This window comes from Aquarana catesbeiana, linkage group LG13 (genome assembly GCF_042186555.1).
Source record: "Aquarana catesbeiana isolate 2022-GZ linkage group LG13, ASM4218655v1, whole genome shotgun sequence".
Classification (NCBI taxonomy): domain Eukaryota; kingdom Metazoa; phylum Chordata; class Amphibia; order Anura; family Ranidae; genus Aquarana; species Aquarana catesbeiana.
The window spans coordinates 31,982,082-32,001,361 of record NC_133336.1 but is presented as its reverse complement, the minus strand read 5'-3'; the positions used below and the strand labels follow the sequence as shown (position 1 = coordinate 32,001,361).

General features: G+C 45.5%; 1 protein-coding gene across 1 annotated transcript in view; it reads left to right on the top strand.

Annotated features, from left to right (window-relative positions):
• The first annotated feature begins 1,355 nt into the window (after positions 1–1,355).
• SPTLC2 (serine palmitoyltransferase long chain base subunit 2) overlaps positions 1,356–19,280 on the top strand; it is a 60,648-nt gene continuing 42,723 nt past the window's right edge. The window contains exon 1 of the mRNA XM_073610062.1: positions 1,356–1,572. Coding sequence (XP_073466163.1) covers positions 1,387–1,572 — 186 coding nt within the window. The 5' untranslated portion in view covers positions 1,356–1,386. The remainder of the gene's footprint in view (positions 1,573–19,280) is intronic.

The window sequence follows — 19,280 nt, the reverse complement described above, 5'->3', positions numbered from 1 at the left end:
TGGCCATCAAATAGTATTTCTATGAGGTCACATGACACCTGGCCCTCAGGCAAATGATTATTGAGGTCACATGACACCTGGCCCTCATGTAATGGGTCTATAAGGTCACATGACACGTGGCCCTCATGTAATGGATCTATAGGGTCACATGACACCTGACCATCAAATATCGGTTCTATGAGGTCACATGACACCTGCTCTATAGATAGGGGTTCTGTGAGGTCATAAGGCACCCAACTCTAAGATACCAGCTCTATGAGGTCACATGACACCCCCCCCAAGAAACAGATTAATGATGTCACCTGACTACTGGCTCTAAGGTAACAGTTCTGTGAGGTCAAATGACAGCCACCGTTTAAGTAACGGATGAGGTCAAATGACTCCCGACCCTTAGCGGTTCTATGAAATCACATGACACATGAGCCTTAAAAAACAGATGGATGATGTCACATGACACCTGAGCCCGAGACTGCAATTCTGTGAGGTCACATGACACCCGACCATCAGGCAACTGATTAATGAGGTCACATGACACATGGCTCTCAGGCAACGGTTCTATGATGCCACATGCCCCTTAATTAATTAATAGATGGATGATATGAGGCCACATCACCCACCCCTACAGTAATAGATGGATGAGATCACATGACACCTGACCCTCAGATTACAGCCCTATGAGGTCACAGAATGTTTTTATCCTGGGGTAAAAAAATTTCAATGAGATCACATGACACTCAGTCTTCAGGTAATGGTTCCACAAAGTCACATGACACCCAACTCTCGGGTAGCAGTTCTGTGATGTCACATGACCCCCATGTCAAAGGTTGCATCGGGTCACATGACCCCCGACACTCAGATTATAAAAGGTTACATGACACCCAGCCCTCTGGTATAAGGTTGTCATCATATCCGGCCGTATAATTATTTTCTTATTAATAGCATGGCAAACCACACCCATTAGTACCAGCCATGGTTCTCTGAGGTCACAATACTGGCATTCTGCCACCCACCCAATCATATTCCTCCTGCCAATGTACAGGCAGGGATATCTCCACACGTCCCTTCCCGGAACACCGGCGATCGTCATATCCCTATTCCCGAAACATGTGCCTCCCGCCCGCCGGGTTAGCCCAGGTCACGTGACCCGAGCCTCTCGGCCGATGTTGACATTACGCCTCATTTACCGCCCGGCCCCGCCCACCGTTCAAGGTTACTAGAGTTCGAACACGTGCGCCTTGATGTGTTGATGACGTCACCTCGGTCGCTCCCTGCTACGCCCCTCCCCTCTCGGGCCACGATTGGGCGCCCGATGTGGTTTCGGCCTGGGCCCCGCCCTCCTGACGTTCCGGGCAGCGATTGGCGGAGGCGGCGGCGCTGAGTTCCGGTATGGGGGCGGCTGGGCGTGGCGGCTCTGACAGGAGCGGAGACGGGACGAAGATGCCGCGGTGTAACACGGTGGAGGGCCCCGGGGGCCACGGCAACTACAAGGCGGCCATGAACGGCGTCTGCAAGAGCGAGCACGGCGGACTGAAGAACGGATACGTGAGGAGCGGGGCCCCGCCCGAGGAGAAGGTGAGACCGGGACCCCCCCCCCCGGTGATGTACACTCCGCCCCTCCCCCTATACAAGTATATCACCCCCTATATATATATATATATATATATATATATATATACACATACACATATCACCCTCCCCCATACAAGTATATAACTATTCCCCCTCCCCATATACATATATATACTCCACCTTCATTATATACATAATCCAGCTAACCCCTCCCTTCATGTGTGTGTGTGTATATATATATATTCCTCCCCCATACCTATATATCTATCTATACTCCACCTCCCTCATATACAGATGTCACCTAAACAGCCCTCCCCATCCCATATATACATATAATAGGTATACTCCTCTCCCCCAGTGTTTTTTTTAAATTTTTTTATATATATATATATATATATATATATATATATATATATATATATATATATAATCACACACACTCAGGCTATCCCCCTTCCAGTCTATTATAAATGCTTCTAAACTAATACACCTCACTTATCGATCCGTGACTGCCCCCCCTCTCTGCCAATCCCTTCACTCTCAATATATAGCTATATACCCCACCATAATATCCCCCATATATCTATATACTTCACTGTACACCCCATATATATATATATATATATATATACACTCCACCATACCCACATATGTCTTTATATCCAGCCATACCCCACCACCATATATCTATATACCCCCCTTATATGTCTCTATATCCCGCCATACACCCCTCCCATATATCTATATATCATCATAAACCTATGTACCCCTCAATATGTCTCGGTATTTACCCTGACATACTCCCCATTTTTTCACCCCTTAAATCAATCTCGCTGTAGCACCCCCTAATATATCATAACCCCCCCCCCATATATCTATATAACCAAACCATACCCCACTATATATCTATGTATCCCACTGTACACCCCATGTATCTATATACCCCACTATACACCTCTTCTATAGTTCTATATCCCACTATATATATGTGTATGCATCCATAAACCTGTATGTGTGTGTATATATATATATATCTCCCTTTGTACACCCCTTTATATATCTTACATGTTTATACCCCATTGTATGCCCCCCCCCCCATCTATTCAGCACAGCATTTTATATCGGTCACATGACTCTTCATGGCCTATCTCCTGGTGGAGATCTGGAGGTCCCCCATCACATTGTCCCCCACTGTAATTGTTGCCTCCACTTTGCGCTTCATTACTATTGAGGGGGTGAGGGTGCTGTGGGGGATATCCGCACCTGTGATCCCATGTTCTCACCAACATGAGGGGTGACTGGTGGTTTTCAGGTGGGATCTTGGGGCACCTTGGAGGGCACAGGAGTGCCTTCTTCTGGACGGACCTCAGGAAGTAGATGGCACACACCCATGCAGAACTTCGACTTTATCTTTTGCTTGGAGTTCTACTTTATCCTTATAGCTGGCAGTGATGGCAACACAATAAATGGGCTCTCCGCTGATGCTGTTTGTTGCCTGACTCATTGTGTACATAGTATCCAGGGATCTCCATCAAACCTCATATAACATGGGATCAGAGAAGCGTTGTGACGGAGTGGGGGAAGAATTGGTGCTTCTGGGTCTACGTTCCTGACCATCCTGTGAAGTGCTCAGCACATGGAGAGTCTCTATGGGGAAATTATATAGCTCAATGGCACCCCTCTCATTATAAGGTACAGTACAAGACTTTGAAATTGTGCCCCCCCCCCTAATATAAGACCTGAGTTTCCGGCAGTTCCTCCCAACAACACATCATTTTCATACCAGTTTTTGAAAGGTCACCAAATATATAAAAAAAATCATTTTTTTTTTCTCCTCTTGAGCTCCGGAAAGTTTCACCCCCTTCATGGCCGGGCCATTGCTTTGCTATGCAGCACTGTGATACTTTAACGTAATTGAGCTGTCATCCAACGCTGTACCCAAACAGCGACTTATAATGGGACTGTGATAGTGCGGCAGACAAACTGACACTGACTGATGCTGGGAGGGACTAACTAACTGCCACTGACATCACCACTGACACCAATACAGTGATCAGTGATAATACTATACACTGTCACTGTACTAATGACACTGGCTGGGAAGGGTAACATCCAGGGTTATCTATCTATCTATCTATCTATCTATCTATCTATCTATCTATCTATCTATCTATCTATCTATCTATCGTGGGCTGCTTTTTACTAAGGATCTTCCAGTTTCTCATCCCTGCAAAGCTAACCGATCTTTTTGCATTTGTGTCCAACACAAAGCTCTATGCAGTGATTGCACACAGCCAATCAGCGGGCTCCGGCCTTGAATCATTGTTTATAACTTACAGTACAGTGCGGGTGGCCATCAAGTGGATATATTATGGGCCAAATGCTATTTGCTACCCGACACTGGGGGGTTATTTACTAAAACTAGAGGTTGCTAAATCTGGTGCAGCTCTGAATAGAAACCAATCCGCTTCCAGGTTTTATTGAACAAACTGAAGTTAGAAGCTGATTGGTTACTATGCAAAGCTGTACCAGATTCTAATTGCTCCAGTTTTAGTAAATCTCCCCCCCCCAGTGTAACAAGATGGTGTCAGGGGCCCCCTGTAATTCTGGGGCCCCATAGCAGTTGCATGGCCTGCTATGGCTGTAGTTTGATGTAGTGTATGGTGTGAAGGACACCTTTTTGAGATCTGTACAGAACACAAGGTTAAATGATTACGTGATAATACTGTATACACTGCAATGCCAATAGATATTACAATGTGTGTGCTTTGTGTGACTCTGGCTGCAGTGACACTACAACTCCCAGCTATACAGTTTATCCCCAGTTCATCGTCACTGTGTGGTCATGCTGGGACTTGTAGTTCTGCAGCAGACACCTGGTCATGTATTGATCATCCTTTCTGTGAAGATGGACAAGCTGGGAGTTGTAAATCGCCGCGCACTACCCATTTGTCTACACCATTTATGATGGGCATGCTGGTATTTGTATTAGGGGTCCGACCGATATAGTTTTTCAGGGCTGATACCGATTTTTTTTTTTTTTTTTTTTTTCTTTTTTTTTCCGGCTGCCTTTCAGGCCGAAAGCTGATATCGGGTGCCAATATTCTGTACACCATTGTCGCGTGCCACCCAGAGGCAGCTAGTCGCTACTTACACTACTTCTGGCAGCCTCTACCCAGCAGCGTCCAAGCAGGTAAACCTTCCACATGCGGGAGGTGAAAGATGACGTAACAATCTCGGCTGCAGCTCTGTCAGGAGCAGCCTTTGCGGCCCTGCTGTAGGGGTGAAACAGCAGTGATGCAAGGCGGGCAATGAGAGATGATGTTGGTGCGTTTCTGACCGATATCGATAAGTTGAAAAATGTGAATATCGGCCGCTCCGATAATCGGTCGACCCCCTAGTTTATATCATGTAGAAGTGGAGCTACCAATCAGATTTTATCCCTCCTTGGGATTTGTAGCCCCCTGTAGGTCAGAATTGCACCCAGGAGCTGGGTTCCTCTTGAAGACTATAGTGAGCCCTGAGCTGTTGTACGGCCCTGTGTATTGGCATATAGGGAGATTAAAGTGGAAACCTTACCCATAATCACTTGATGCAAAATAATGTTCTTTAGCAAGGAACATACACTTCACATTAAAGTAGAACTATATGCAATTTTTTTTTTTTCATTTTGGATAAAGTAAGGGAGGGTTACAACCCCTGTCAATTTTTTTTTTTTTTATTTCTTCTGCCATCTGCATCCCATTGCAGAGATTTTGCTTCACTTTCCGTCCCATAGCCAAACAGGAAGTAAGAGGAAATCCCTGCAATTGAAAGAAAATTCCTTGGGGCGGCCCTCCGGGTCACCAGAACTAGTGTACCCATTGGAAGATTCCCCCTCTATTACTATTAAAATTTGGGATTTTCTTTTACTTTCAATGGTAATGTTAAATAGGGGAAATGGAGAGGGTGAATCTCCTTAACGGGGGCACAGATAGCAATAAAAACTGACAGGGGATCTAATCCATCTCCACTCTATCCAAGCTAAAAAAAATAAAGTTTTGACTTTAGTTATACTTTAATAACATTCTACCAAAATCAGTGAGTGCTGTAAATTTCCTCCAGCATTGCTCCTGTACCTTCTTGCTGGAGGCTGCCATTTTGCTGAAGCCCAGAGCTCCTGAGCAGCAGTAAATCTTTAGGCTGTCGGCAGGTGGGCCTCTATATTTTCAGCACAGTACCTAAAAATAGACTGAGCATGTGCAGTGTAGGGCGAGACAGGTGTTTTTCTGAATCTTAAACAGTATAGACGCCTGCAAAAGCCTGAAGTGCTCTAGCAGGACTTCATTTTTTGAATAACTCCACTCGTCATTACCCAGATGAGGAATTGTTTTTTATTTCATGGTTTGTTATGGCTGGATGTGGATTGCGTGCAGACTCACTTAAAGCAGCACCGTGTTCGTGATGCCTGACTTGCCTATATCAGCCAATCGGCTCAAGGTTCCCCTCCCTTCTAATCGTAGGATGTATGGGAAACCAATATCGACCAATCAGAAATCTGCTCCAAAGCCCCCATCTAGTCTCAGGTGTTGAGGAGGCCCTCCCGTGCTGAGTAGGATCCTCTGGAGACCCAGGCAATGACCTGCACATAATGAGATTTGGTTGCTTTAGATTATTTTTGGCTTAAGGATGTTTGGCACCATTGATATTGGCATGGATTTATTATGTAGATGATTTCTGAAAGATCGACTTTATCAAAATTATTGTTATAGTAATTAATCTTATTGGTAAAGGTCTATGGCTAGCATTGGTATCAAGCTGAAATGTCCTCCTTGGGAAGCCTCCCATGGCTGGGGGCTGCAGCGGTGTTTTTCAGCTCCTGGGTGTGCGCCATGACTTTGTGGTAGTGCACAATGCTTTGGTTTCTACTGGAGCCAACGCCTTCCATTGCACAAATTCCTGATCGGCATGTGTCATTGATTAGGTGATGTCTAACCCTGGCAGAGTAAATCTGACTCGTGTTATATATATTCTATTTCTTCTTCTGCATTGGCAAGGGATGCCCTACACTCATTATCTGTTGGGCCTGGCTGCTTTCAAGTTGTTTGTACCCTCCGGTCCTCCTCCTGGTGGTATCTGAGGATTCCAGACAGGACGTCCCACACTGAATCCTCTTTCCTGGCACCCTATGGTCTTTTTCCAGGATACCAGACAGAAAGTTGCATACAAATTCATCTCTCCTGGCACCCTCTGGTCTAGTTTTGGTGGTATCTGGGGGTACTATATAGGAATTCACTCACTGGGCTTCTTTGGTGCACTCTCTGGTCTAGTTCCTGGAGGTATTTTAGGATTCCAGACAGTAAGTCCCACACTGGTTTATTGCTTTTGGTACCCTTTGCTCCTTATCCTGGGGGGTAGTTTAGAATTCCTGACAGGAAATCGCACACAAAGTCCTCTCTTCTGGCACTTTATAGTCCGCTTACTAGTGGTATGTCTGGATTTCAGGTCGGAAGTCACACATGGGATCATCTTTCTTGGCACCCTCTTATCTAATTCCTGGAGGTCAATTAGGATTTCAGAAGGGAAGTCCCATGCAGAGTCATCTCTCCTGGCACCCACCAGTCTTTTTCCTGGACCTTTGTGAAGATGCCAGACAGTCGCATACGGGGTCATCTCTTCTGGCACCCTCTGATCTAGCTCTGGAAGTATCTGGGGATGCTATTTAGGAATTCACACATGGGATTTTCTTTGATGCACTCTTTGGTCTAGATCCTGGAGATATTTGAGGATACCAGACAGGAGGTCACATACTGGGTCATCTCTCCGGACACCCTCTGGTCTAGTTCTGGCGGTATCTGGGGATACCATTAAGGAATTCACACACGGGGTCATCTTTGATGCACTCTGTTCTAGCTCTTGGCGGTATCTGAGGATACTGGACAGGAAGTCACACACAGGGTTATTTCTCCTGGTACCCTCTAGTCCTTATTGTGGGGGCTAGCTCAGAACTCGAGACAGAAAATCATGCATGAAATCCTCTCTCTCCTGGCACTCTACAGTCCAGTTACTGGTGGTATCTATCTGAGGATTCCAGACAGGAAGTCCCACACGGAGTCTTCATTATTGGCAACCTTCAGTCGTCTTCATGGAGATATGTGAGGATACTATACAGGAATTCACACACAGAGTCATCCCTCTTCCACCGTTCCGTTCACATCTTGGAGGTATCCGTGGATACAGATATAAAGTAGCACACAGGGTCATCTCTGCTGACACCCGCTGGTCCTCAACCTGGTGGGTAGTTTCTAATTTTAGACAGGAAATCGCATATTGAGCTGTCTGTCCTGGCAGGCTGGCACCCTACAGGAACTTACACATCGGCTTATCTCCATGCACCCTGTGGACCTCTTCCTGGCGATATATTGAGATATAGACATGAAGTAACATACAAGGTCCTCTCTCTGGCACCCTCCAGTCTACTTCCTTGATGTATATTTGAGAAGGATACCAGACAGGAAGTCCCACTTGGGGTCATCTCTTCTGGCATTCTTCCTGGAAATATCTGAAGGTTCTAGTCAGGAAGTTGTATATGGGGTCATCTCTCCTGCAACCTCATGTTCCTCTTCCTGGAGTTTACTGAGCAGGGTGGATAAAAATGATTAAAATAAGAGAATATAAAAATTTTTAAATTTTATTTTATTTTTTTAAATCAAATTTTATTTTAATAAAATACTTTTGGAGTAAAAAATCTATTTGAGATACATTAATAATTTTAGTTTATTCAGCATGAAATGGAGCTTGGTTATGTAGCATGAGGCTGTGTTATAGTCTGCAATATTTACATTTTTGGTAAACTCTCTCAATGAATGCAAGCTGAGATAACATGCACTGCATTGATGCACTCGCACAATTTCACAGTAACCATGAGATAAAATAAAGTTCAGGAATATTCCTTTGTTACAAATCTATGTACACTACAAACTGTATGATTGAATCGGTTCTGACATTGCTGTTTTACTAACCTGACAGCTTATTATTATCAATAGGAAACCTTCATTTTGCTTGCATTATAACTACCAGCAAGAATGAGTCTTTACATTTAAAGAGCACCTGTCATTTCAGATCCATCATGGCAGCTCCTTTTAGCGGGCATCCACTCACCCGCTGCCGCCACGTCCCTCACCTTGTTGTGTCACTGCCGTATCACCAGCCGTCCATTTAAAGTGAATGGGACTGTCGGTGAGTCAACAGCGGGTCAGAGGAGGATCTACTGCGGGACAGAGATGACAGTTGCTCTTTTATGATTTAAATCAAGCTTTTTTTACTAGTGATTTAAATTGACTTGATTTAAATCAAATCCACCCTGTTACTGAGAAAACCGTGCAGAATATAGTGTAGGTCGTCATCCCTTTTTTTTTTGGCAGGTTACGCTTTGTGTCTGCCCCGGATTTTGTGTCTCCATCACTGGGCACTCTTCAGTATTGAAGTCTGAAATGTTTCACCTTGGTGTGGGATTGTCCGTGTTCCTCTCCACCCTGCCTGACACCACACTGTCATGTTAGTATCTGCTCGGGTCTGAGCCAACGTGAAGACAGGAACTCTCTCTCTCCTCCCGTGAGAGCTTTAGTTCCAGCATTCGCTATAGGAGAGGGTCAAATTATAATATTTTCTCCAGGGCTGGAGAGGTCGATCCGAAGAGGGCAAGAGAAGAGGTCTTAGTGAGGTCTGTGTGAGAAGTCCAGCCAAATTGGATGCTTCAAGGTTGGGTCCGCTGGAGATAACTCTACACCAAAAGTTATATCTTCCTGCTGTAGTTCCTTTATGCTTTTCCTGCCCGCTGAGTGTTCTTACTTTTTCTGCAATTTCCATGATCTAGAGCTAATGAGCAATCTAGCAAGCGTGGTGGGGGACCCTCGTTATTGGTGCAGACCCGGAGACTTGACGCAAGGATCTCACACCTGTAGAATGCGTTCAGAGCTCGGTCCACATTGCTTAGGATGGTGTGGGTGTGTAAACACGAACTTAAAGAGGAAGTAAACCCCGATGGGATTTACTTTTCCTCTTGCTACCTGCAAGGCCTGCAAATGAAAAGCCTAATGGCCTAATATGCATCTCATACTAGCCCGTTATACGACACTTACCTGCAACCGAAGCCCGCGCTGTCCCCCCCCGAGCAGGCCACGTCCATCTTCGCCCCTCTTCCTTCTGGGGCCACAGACTCCGCCTCTGTGACTGGCCGGAGTCGTGGCATGCGCACGGGAGCTGTCAGTCATGGCACACGCTGGGGGAAGAAACGGCGCGGTGGACTGTTTCTTCACAGCGCACTACAAGTGAAATATCTCCTAAACGGCGCAGGTTTAGGAGATATTTCCACTACCTATAGGTAAGCCGACTTATTGGCTTACCATTAGGTAAAAGTCAACAAAAAAAGGTTTACAACCACTTTAAGCTGCATGCATATCTCTGTGATTTTTCTTATAACACATGTTCATAGGTCCCTATTCATCCCTATGGAATATAAATGATGGCAACTGCACCAAATTATTAATGAATGTTTTTCCTTGATTACAACACACTAAATCCCATCTAATCTACAGGCTCTTCGTGTCACCATCTCAACAGCAGAGAATCACTTGGTACTGCAATTCTGTGCCAATCAGGCAGTGGAAGTCCTTTCTATTTCTTTAGGCCACCTCCATCCTAATCCTGTATATAGGAGTGATCACATGACTAGGAGCCGCAGGAAGGAAGTGGATTCCTCTGTGCAGCTGGCCAATCTGCAGGGAGCAGTCCCATGATTTCGTGTCACGAGTACGTTCCTACAGATATTCATGTGATACTAAGACATTGTGTACTCCGCAACCCCCAAGAGCTAAATGAGGCTCGTAAAGAGGACCTGTCTGTCCAGCCTTATGTGTATTACTCCATGCATCCGGTGAGGCAGTACTGTCCATAGCAGGACATCCACGAATCCTGCCCTATATCCCTCCATAAGCTTTAAATTGTCTCCCCAGGCAAAAACTCTAAACTCCGTTTTAGTAGTTAACCATAATTGATGAACAATCAAAGGATGCTCCTTTTTTAACCCTCCATCTGAAATCACACTTGCCTTGTTTTCTGTATGGTCATGGACCTATTTCCACCTCAGTAACTCAATGAAGCCGCAACAAAAATGGTTTCCACCCATAGTGTTGTTGAGACCTGGATGCTGCGTTGCTTCAATCTCCTTGCAATGAGCAAAGTTTATTTTCCATGTACGAGGTGCAACGTCACTTCTGGTATCAACATTATGGTTGCTGTTTACTTAGCCGCAGGAAGAGCGCACAATGTCCTCTGTCCTGATCTGTCCTCCTCCATCGTACATACTGCACACCGAGGGTCCTTCCTTGTTTGCCATAAACACCACATGCTGTACACCCAAGGGTGTCTGGAGAGTGTTCCTCCATGTCTGCCATACATGCTGCACACAGAGCCCCCCCCCCCCGCCATGGATACTGCACACTGATGGTCCCCCCTGTTCCCCATACACACTGCATGCAGCTCAGAGAGGGTCCCTCTTGTCCGCCATACACTTGTCCGACGTGCGCACAGAGGGCCCCCCCTTGTCCGACGTGCGCACAGCATGCTGCGCACAGGGGGTCCCCCTTGTCTGCCATACACACTGCATGCTGCACACTGGGTCACCGTGCTGCACAAAGAGGGTCCCGCTTGTCTGCCATACACACTGTGTCCGCTGTACCCACTGCATTCTGCACACAGAGGAGCCCCCCCCTTTCCCCCTGCACTCGGCTTTGTACAATCTGCACTGTACATCGCCATCCTTTCCTTCCTGCCCGGCTTGTTTTATATTCCTTCTCTATACAATAACAGTTGTGTTGTGCAAAGTGCAGCTCGCTGTCTGGAGGCTGAATACAATAAGCATTGATGATGGGCACTGTGGGATGTGAGCTAGTGTCTTTTGTTGCATGCTGGCACTACCATTAATCGCCTATAAATATTTAGTTGTTTAGTTCCTTCCTGGTAAAATTGGCTAATCGCAGTAAATGTAAAGGAGCTAAGCATTTTTCCTGCACAGAGTTTGACTTTTGCAAGCAGTTCATGGTTGCTGAGACGGCAACAATGCTTTCCAAATGATTGATGCATTCTGGCAACAAATAACTTCATCAGCTCTACCTTTCTTAAAGCGAGAGTTTAGAACACACACTTTTTTTTTTTTATTCCAATCTCTTCCTCGATAGCTACAAAATGAAATGCATACTTTGTGTGCATCATATGCCCCTGCAAAACCAGATATTACCTTTGAAAAGTAGCAGTAACACCATTGCTGTGCTGTACATAGCCTGAGCAGAGCTGGGGGAGGGACCAAGCAGGCTCCACCCACTACAGGCTGCTTATTGCAAATGACGGGAGGGGGCGGAGACAAGACTAGTCACCCTGCACAAGGTGAGAGAGCAGCAGTGAGCGGTCCCTTTTTTTTTTTTTTTTTTTTAAGAGGTTAAGTCACGCACTGGATTACTGCACAGATCTGGAAGAAATACACAAAGCACCCAAAGATTTAAAGGGGTTGTAAAGTGAGAAGTTTTTTTTTTTTTTTTTTTATCTTAATGCATTCTACACATTCTGTATGTGTAGCAGCCCCCTTCAGCCACCCTAATACTTACCTGAGCCCCATCTCTGTCCAGTGCTGTTGCACGAGACACTCGGCTGGCCGGCACTCCCCCCTCCCCATTGGCTGAGACAGAGCGGTGCCATTGGCTCCCACTGCTGTCAAAGCCAGCCAGCCAATCAGGAGAGAAAGGGGGCAGGGCCAGGCCACAGCTCCGTGTCTGAATGGACCCGGGGAGCTGTGACTTGACTTGGGTGCCCCCCATAGCAAGCTACTTGCTGTGGGGGCACTCAACGGTAGGGAGGGGCCAGGAGCACCGAAGAGGCACCCATGAAGAGGAGGATCCAGGCTGTTCTATGCAAAACCCCTACACAGGGCAGGGAAGTATAACATGTTTGTTATTTTTAAAGTGGAATTCTGCTTAAAAAAAAATAAATAAATAAATAAATAAATCAGCAGCTACAAATACTGCAGTTGCAGACTTTTAATAATCGGACACTTACCTGTCCCAGGGTCCAGCAATGCGGGGGAACGAAGCCCCGCTCGTCTCCCCCTCCTCTCTGCGGCACCGGCAGGCGTTGTCACTGTGGGCGACAGCCGGGCATTCACTGCGCATGCGCGAGCCACGCGGCGCCCTGTGACTGGCCTGGGCAATCATCTGGGACCTGTGACGTATCCCAGATGATTGCCGAGAGGGAGGGGGGGGGGGAGAGGTGAACTTGCTTCAAGGGCCGCGGTGCGCTGGGAGGAGGTGGGAGCTGGGTCCCTCTAAAAAGAGGGTATCCGTCCCCCCCACCCCCCACCCCCCCAAAAAAAATGACATGCCATATGTGGCATGTCAGGGGGTCACCTACCCTTAAAGCGGAAGTTCCACTTTTGGGTGGAACTCTGCTTTAACCCTCCCTGGCGGTATGATTATTTCGGATTTTAGGCGCTGAAAGCGGTACAAATATTTTGCATGGAAATTTGGCGTTTTATATTGTAGGTCTGTAATTCTTAACAATAACACACTTAAATCTGTCCAAACAAGAGTCTAGTAGATATCCCGGGTATGATAAAGTTTGAAACACAAAAACATAAATTATAATAAAATATAAATAAATAATTAAAAAAAAATAAAATAAATAGTAATAAAATTAATTTCCACACGATTCACTATCGCTCAATTCTGCAAGTGTTCTAATTTATTATCGCTGTTTTCTAGCTGGTCTAAAGCCACTTTTGATGTAAAGGGACACTTTTTGGTTGCTATGGACAATCTCCAGTCAGAAAGAACAGTATATATAAAACTTAAAACTGCATGCAGGGCATAGGACAAAGCACTGGGGACAAAAGGGATGTGAAATAATTTCATACAGTACTATAATCTGTAAGATTACAGTACTGTATGTGTTATGATTTTACACTTTTTTGAATTTGCCGCCAGGCTCCGCCCCCGTGCGTCGCGCCGCTCGCAGGGAACAGAGCCTGGCACAGAGAGGCTTCGGAGGAGGACGGAGCCCGCAGACACCGTGGGGGGGACATCGCAGGATCCCGGGGACAAGGTAAGTAAAGCCACACCAGGATCCTGCGATGTAATCCGGAGTGTGGCTCGGGGTTACCGCTAATGGTCCTGAATTTTAACCCCCAGCCACACTCGGGAAAACCGCCAGGGAGGCTACGGAGAGGAAAAACGAGACTTTACAATCGCTTTAATTAAAGAAGAGAATACTTGATTTGTGATTAAACAATATTTGCTCATTCTGGAGTTTTTATAACTGGATGACATTTAGTTTGTTTTGTGTATCATAAACAACTGGCATGTTTGTGTGTTTTTTTTTTTTTTTTGTTTTTTTGATGCGCCTGTGGCAGCTGAGGGCGCCGATACCACAGCGCTGGAGGGGATCGCGTGGCAAGTAGGTCTGCCGTGTGCTAAAATGCTGTGCAGGCTAATGCATTATGGCATAAAGCTCCCTGGGGCTTTTTATTTGTTTTTTATTTTTAATCAGAGGTTTGATCCCACATTAACCCTTTTCGCTGCCAGGACCTGATGTCAGACCTCCCTGGACAGTGGGAGTGAGTATATCTGACAAGCCTACCTCTGACTGTCTGATGGAAACAGTTCAGCGCCGCTGCTGACATAACTTGCCGCTGCCCGGTCTCCCGGAAGTGGGGACAGGGTACCTGGTTAAAAAAAAACAAAACAGGTACCCGCTCCCAAAAGGTGCCAAATGTGGCATCTGAGTTGGGTGAGGAATCAGAAAAGCAGAAGTTCCGCTTTTGGGTGGAACTTCGCTTTAAATGAATATGAATTTGTCGGCCATTATCGGCAACTTTAGCGCCAGAAAAATGCATCTCTTTAAATCCTATGTATGTCTTTGTGGTGGTCTGTTGCACTTCCATTCTGGTGTTAAAAACCTTGCTTGCTGCATTTTTTGCCCGTTAAAATAAAAATAAAAAAATTAAAAAAGTACACCTCCCTATTGAAATGCATTGAGAATGCATCAATAATGCACATGCGATACGTTTTTGTTGCGTTATTGTGAGTCAAATGAGCTATATTGTGCCAAAACCACGTGCATTTCAGCGTCATTGTTTATCTGCACCTTTTTTCTTTATCAGCAAAATGCAGAAAACACCCTTTTCGGTGCATCTCTAGGTGGTGCACGTGGTGGCGCTTTGCGCCCCTCTCCTTTTTGTAGAAGAGGGAAGGTGGGGTAACGGTTGCCTGCACATGGTCTGACCATACACGTGAAGCACTGATTGGCTGTAAGTTGCTGGCATTGTGCCGGGTATGGCGCCCTGGATATTGCTGCTCGGTGACTAGTCAGCGCTGTTCTTTATTGATTGCTTGGTTCTGCTGGTCGGTATACTAGTGAGAGGAGCCCCCTGGGATCAATAAATCTGTAACTAGGATAACCAGGTATTGCCTAATACATTCGTCATGTGTATTCTTCCTTGAATCGTGGTGAGCCTTGTGTATTTCTTCCAGATCTGTGCAGTCCATCCCGTGTGAGACTTCCTATAATAAAGACCGATCACTGCTGCTCTCTTTCCTTGTGCAGGGTGACTGGTCCTGTCTCCGCCCCCTCCTGTAGTTTTCTGCAGGCAGACTGTAGTGGGTGGGGCCTGCTGAGCCCCTCCCACAGCTGTGCACAGGTTATGTACAGCACAGTGATGTCGCTGCTACTTTTTCAAGGTAATATCTGGGTTTGTAAAGGGAATTTGGTGCACACCAAGTAGATTTATATCCTTTGTGGCTACTGAGGAATATTTTTACATTTTTGTACCCGATATTTAACTGTCTGTTCAGTCACTCCCGTAACAGTAGCTAGAAGGCAAACCTGCCAAATCAACAGCACATTCCACAGACTGCCATTAGTCTGGGAATGGCTGCAGGGACCCTGGAATAGGCAGGGGGGGTTCTTTTTATGTATGTGGCACTAGTGGGCAGCTGCTGGTTAGGACCCGCTGGGCTCAGCATACAGGAGATCCAGGTGTGAAATCATCGCCATTGTGCATTTCCTGCGCCACGCCTGGTATGGCACAGAGACATTCCAGAGCCTGTGGGAGGTTTCTGCGAGCCGAGGAACTGATGGGGCCTCTCTTACTTGACATACATGTTCTGGGCCCCACGGAGAACTCGGTCATGAAGTTCCACCTGTGCGAGATGCCTCTGATGGAAGCAGCCTAGTACCAGGGCAGGCTGCATATTAGCTCGGGTATTGGCGGTTTCTGAGTTGAACGACAGATCAACAGATATTAAAGGGGAAAAAAATAATAAATGCGCATATTTAGCAGTTAAATGCTTTTTTTTTTTTTTTTTAATTCTCTCCCCCAGAAGCCTGCAGAGCGTTGCACCCGTAATCAATGGATCACAGGTGCAATGTCATGCTCCTCAGACTTGTCCGTTTGAAAGCTGGAGGAAGTGTCAATAAACTACACTCATCAGCATCGTCCGCTCATTGAGAACTAAGCTGCCTGCCGCTAGGCCTGATGGGACTTGTAGTTTATTCATGATTATATTATTATTCTATACGATTTATATAGCGACAACAGTTTACGCAGCGCATTCAAATGAATGATGCTGCTGTGCTCCGCCTAATTTAAAATACGACAGCAGCTGCGGGGGGCGAGGATCCTCTACCTACCCTATCACAGGAAGGGGGGAAGGGGTCATTGGAGAGGTGTTGGAGTATGTTACACCCCCAAAAGTGAACTTGTCATTTAACCCCTTCATGTCTAAGGGTAAAACAAATCTTAATGCCGAAGCACAATTTTGCAACTTTGACACGTGTTAGTAAAACTGTACATATCATCTGGACTACTTTGTGCATCCAGGTGGATTATACCATGATTTTTTCAGGATTGAGCTTTAATTTTTTCAAATTTGGGCTTTCATTTGGTGGTAAATGGTAATGGATATCTCTGGATATTTTTTTATTATTATTATAAAAAGTTAAATGGCCCAAAATAGTAAGAAGGGAAAAAAAAAAAAAAAAAAAATAGATAAAAATTTTTACTTTACTTTTTTTTTTTTTTTTTTAGCTGTATATTCCTTGTTACTACCATAACCTACCACCAAAGAACAACCCAACAATTGAAGTGATACCACACATATGTATGTATGTTAGTTGGTTGTACCCAAACCCTACCCAAAATATAGTGATCTTGACCCAAACCCTAATCTTGGCATTGATCTAACATTTGTCTCTCTCTCTCTCTCTCTCTCTCTCTCTCTCTCTCTCTCTCTCTCTCTCTCTCTCTCTCTCTCTCTCTCTCTCTCCCCTCTCTCCCCTCTCTCCCCTCTCTCCCCTCTCTCCCCTCTCTCCCCTCTCTCCCCTCTCTCCCCTCTCTCCCCTCTCTCTCCTCTCTCTCCTCTCTCTCCTCTCTCTCTCTCCCCTCTCTCCCCTCTCTTCCCTCTCTTCCCTCTCTTCCCTCTCTTCCCTCTCTCCCCTCTCCATTCACAGAGAGAGAAGCACAGGGGCTGGCTTCACATTGACTGATCACTGTGATAGCTAATTGGAGGCTATTACAGCGATCAGGTGACCCTGAACCAGGAGTTCTTGGCCCCAATCGTTAGTACGAGACCCGGGGGCTCCCGCTGAGGCCCCCATCTGTGCGGCCTCACCAAATACCTATATGCGTATTGTCGGCGTCAATGGGCTAAGTGAACTTGTGTGTGGCTTGGGAGCGATTTGTAAGGACTCGTTCGCACGTACAACTATTATTGCTACCCCTCCGAAAAGCGATTCGTAGTGCCACTTGACAGGCGGTGAGGAGATGTCGCCTTCTCACTGCTTGGTTTAACCCTTAAAACGCTGACTTACCATTCTACCATGCATGGAGTTGTGGTTCGGCCCCGTTTACTTGAATTGGTCACGTTCAGCATCAGTACCGCCCACCGAATGCGACAAGCCAATTAAAATTTGCTATGCATGTATACAGCTGAGTGGCTCCATTTCTGTGTTTTTAGGTGGGTGGTCGGGGGATGGTAGAACCTCGTCTCAAGCACCCCATGGGTCACCTAAGAGAAGAAGCCCTAAGTAATGGTATGGGCTGACTAACCACTCACCTGCATGAACCCTTTCATGCAGGTGAGTGGGGCAGGTCCATGTGTTATCGCTGTTTGGTTGTGACAGGTCCCCTTTTATAAGGGAGGTGATTCTAAAACCGACCTCCATTCCTGTGACGCCGCGGTCCCCCTTCGTTGTTTGTTTGTGTGTAGTGCTGCACCCGTATGAAGATTGAGGAAGGATGTACTTGGCCAAAACTGAAATTGGCCTTTTTTTTAATAAATATATATATATATTTTTTTTTTTTTTTGTTAATATTTGCATTCAACTTTTTTTAATTGGTATCATAAATTTTTAAATGAATATGAATTTATTGTTGGACATTATCGCCACCTTTTTTGAAGCGGTGTTAAAAAAACTTGCTTCATTTTTGGTGCATATTTGGTCAGTTAACCACTTCAGCCCCGGACCATTTGGCTGGCCAAAGACCAGAGCACTTTTTTGCGAGTTGGCATTGCGTCGCTTTAACTGACAATTGCGCGGTCGTGCGACGTTGCTCCAAAACAAAATTGACGTCCTTTTTTTTCCCACAAATAGAGCTTTCTTTTGGTGGTATTTGATCACCTCCTGCGGTTTTTATTTTTTTGTGCTATAAACAAAAAAAATAGCGACAATTTTGAAAAAAATGCATTATTTTTTACTTTTTGCTATAATAAAAATCCCCAAAAAATATATAAAAAAACATTTTTTTTTCCCCTCAGTTTAGGCCGATACGTATTCTTCTACATATTTTTAGTAAAAAAAATCGCAATAAGTGTTTATTGTTTGGTTTCTGCAAAAGTTATAGCGTTTACAAAATAGGGGATAGTTTTATGGCATTTTTATTAATAATTTTTTTTTTTTTTTAACTAAAAATGGTGGCGATCAGCAAATTTTTTTTTTTTCTTTTTCTTATCGTGACTGCGACATTATGGCGGACAGAACGGACACTTTTGACACGATTTTGGGACCATTCACATTTATACAGCGATCAGTGCAATTAAAAATGCATTGATTACTGTGTAAATGTGACTGGCAGTGAAGGGGTTAACCACTAGGTGGCGCTGTAGGGGTTAAGTGTGTCCTAGGGAGTGATTCTAACTGTGTGGGGGTGGGTGTGTGTGGGGGGGGGGCTACGTGTGACACATCACTGATCACCGCTTCCGATTACAGGGAGCAGAGATCAGTGTCCTGTCACTAGGCAGAACGGGGAAATGCTTGTTTACATTAGCATTTCCCCTTTCTTCCACTCCGCGATCATGCTCCCGGAGCGTGCGCCCGCAAGCCGCCTCTTAAAGGGCAAAGTACAGGTACGTGATTCTACCTGTACGTGCCCTTCTGCTGCAGTATATCTGCGTGAGGCGGTTGGGAAGCAGATAAAAAAGAAAAAAACAAACCGAAAACGCACCTCCCCCCCATTGAAATGCATTGAAAACGCATCCAAAATGCACCTGTGTTGCGTTTTTGATTAGAGGTGCACCGAATGGAAATTTTGGTACCGAAAATGAAGGATGCACTTGCCTGAAAACCAAAACTGAAAATTACGTTTTTAACCGCTTCCTGCCCGGCTTTTAGCAAAAATGTTGTCCGGG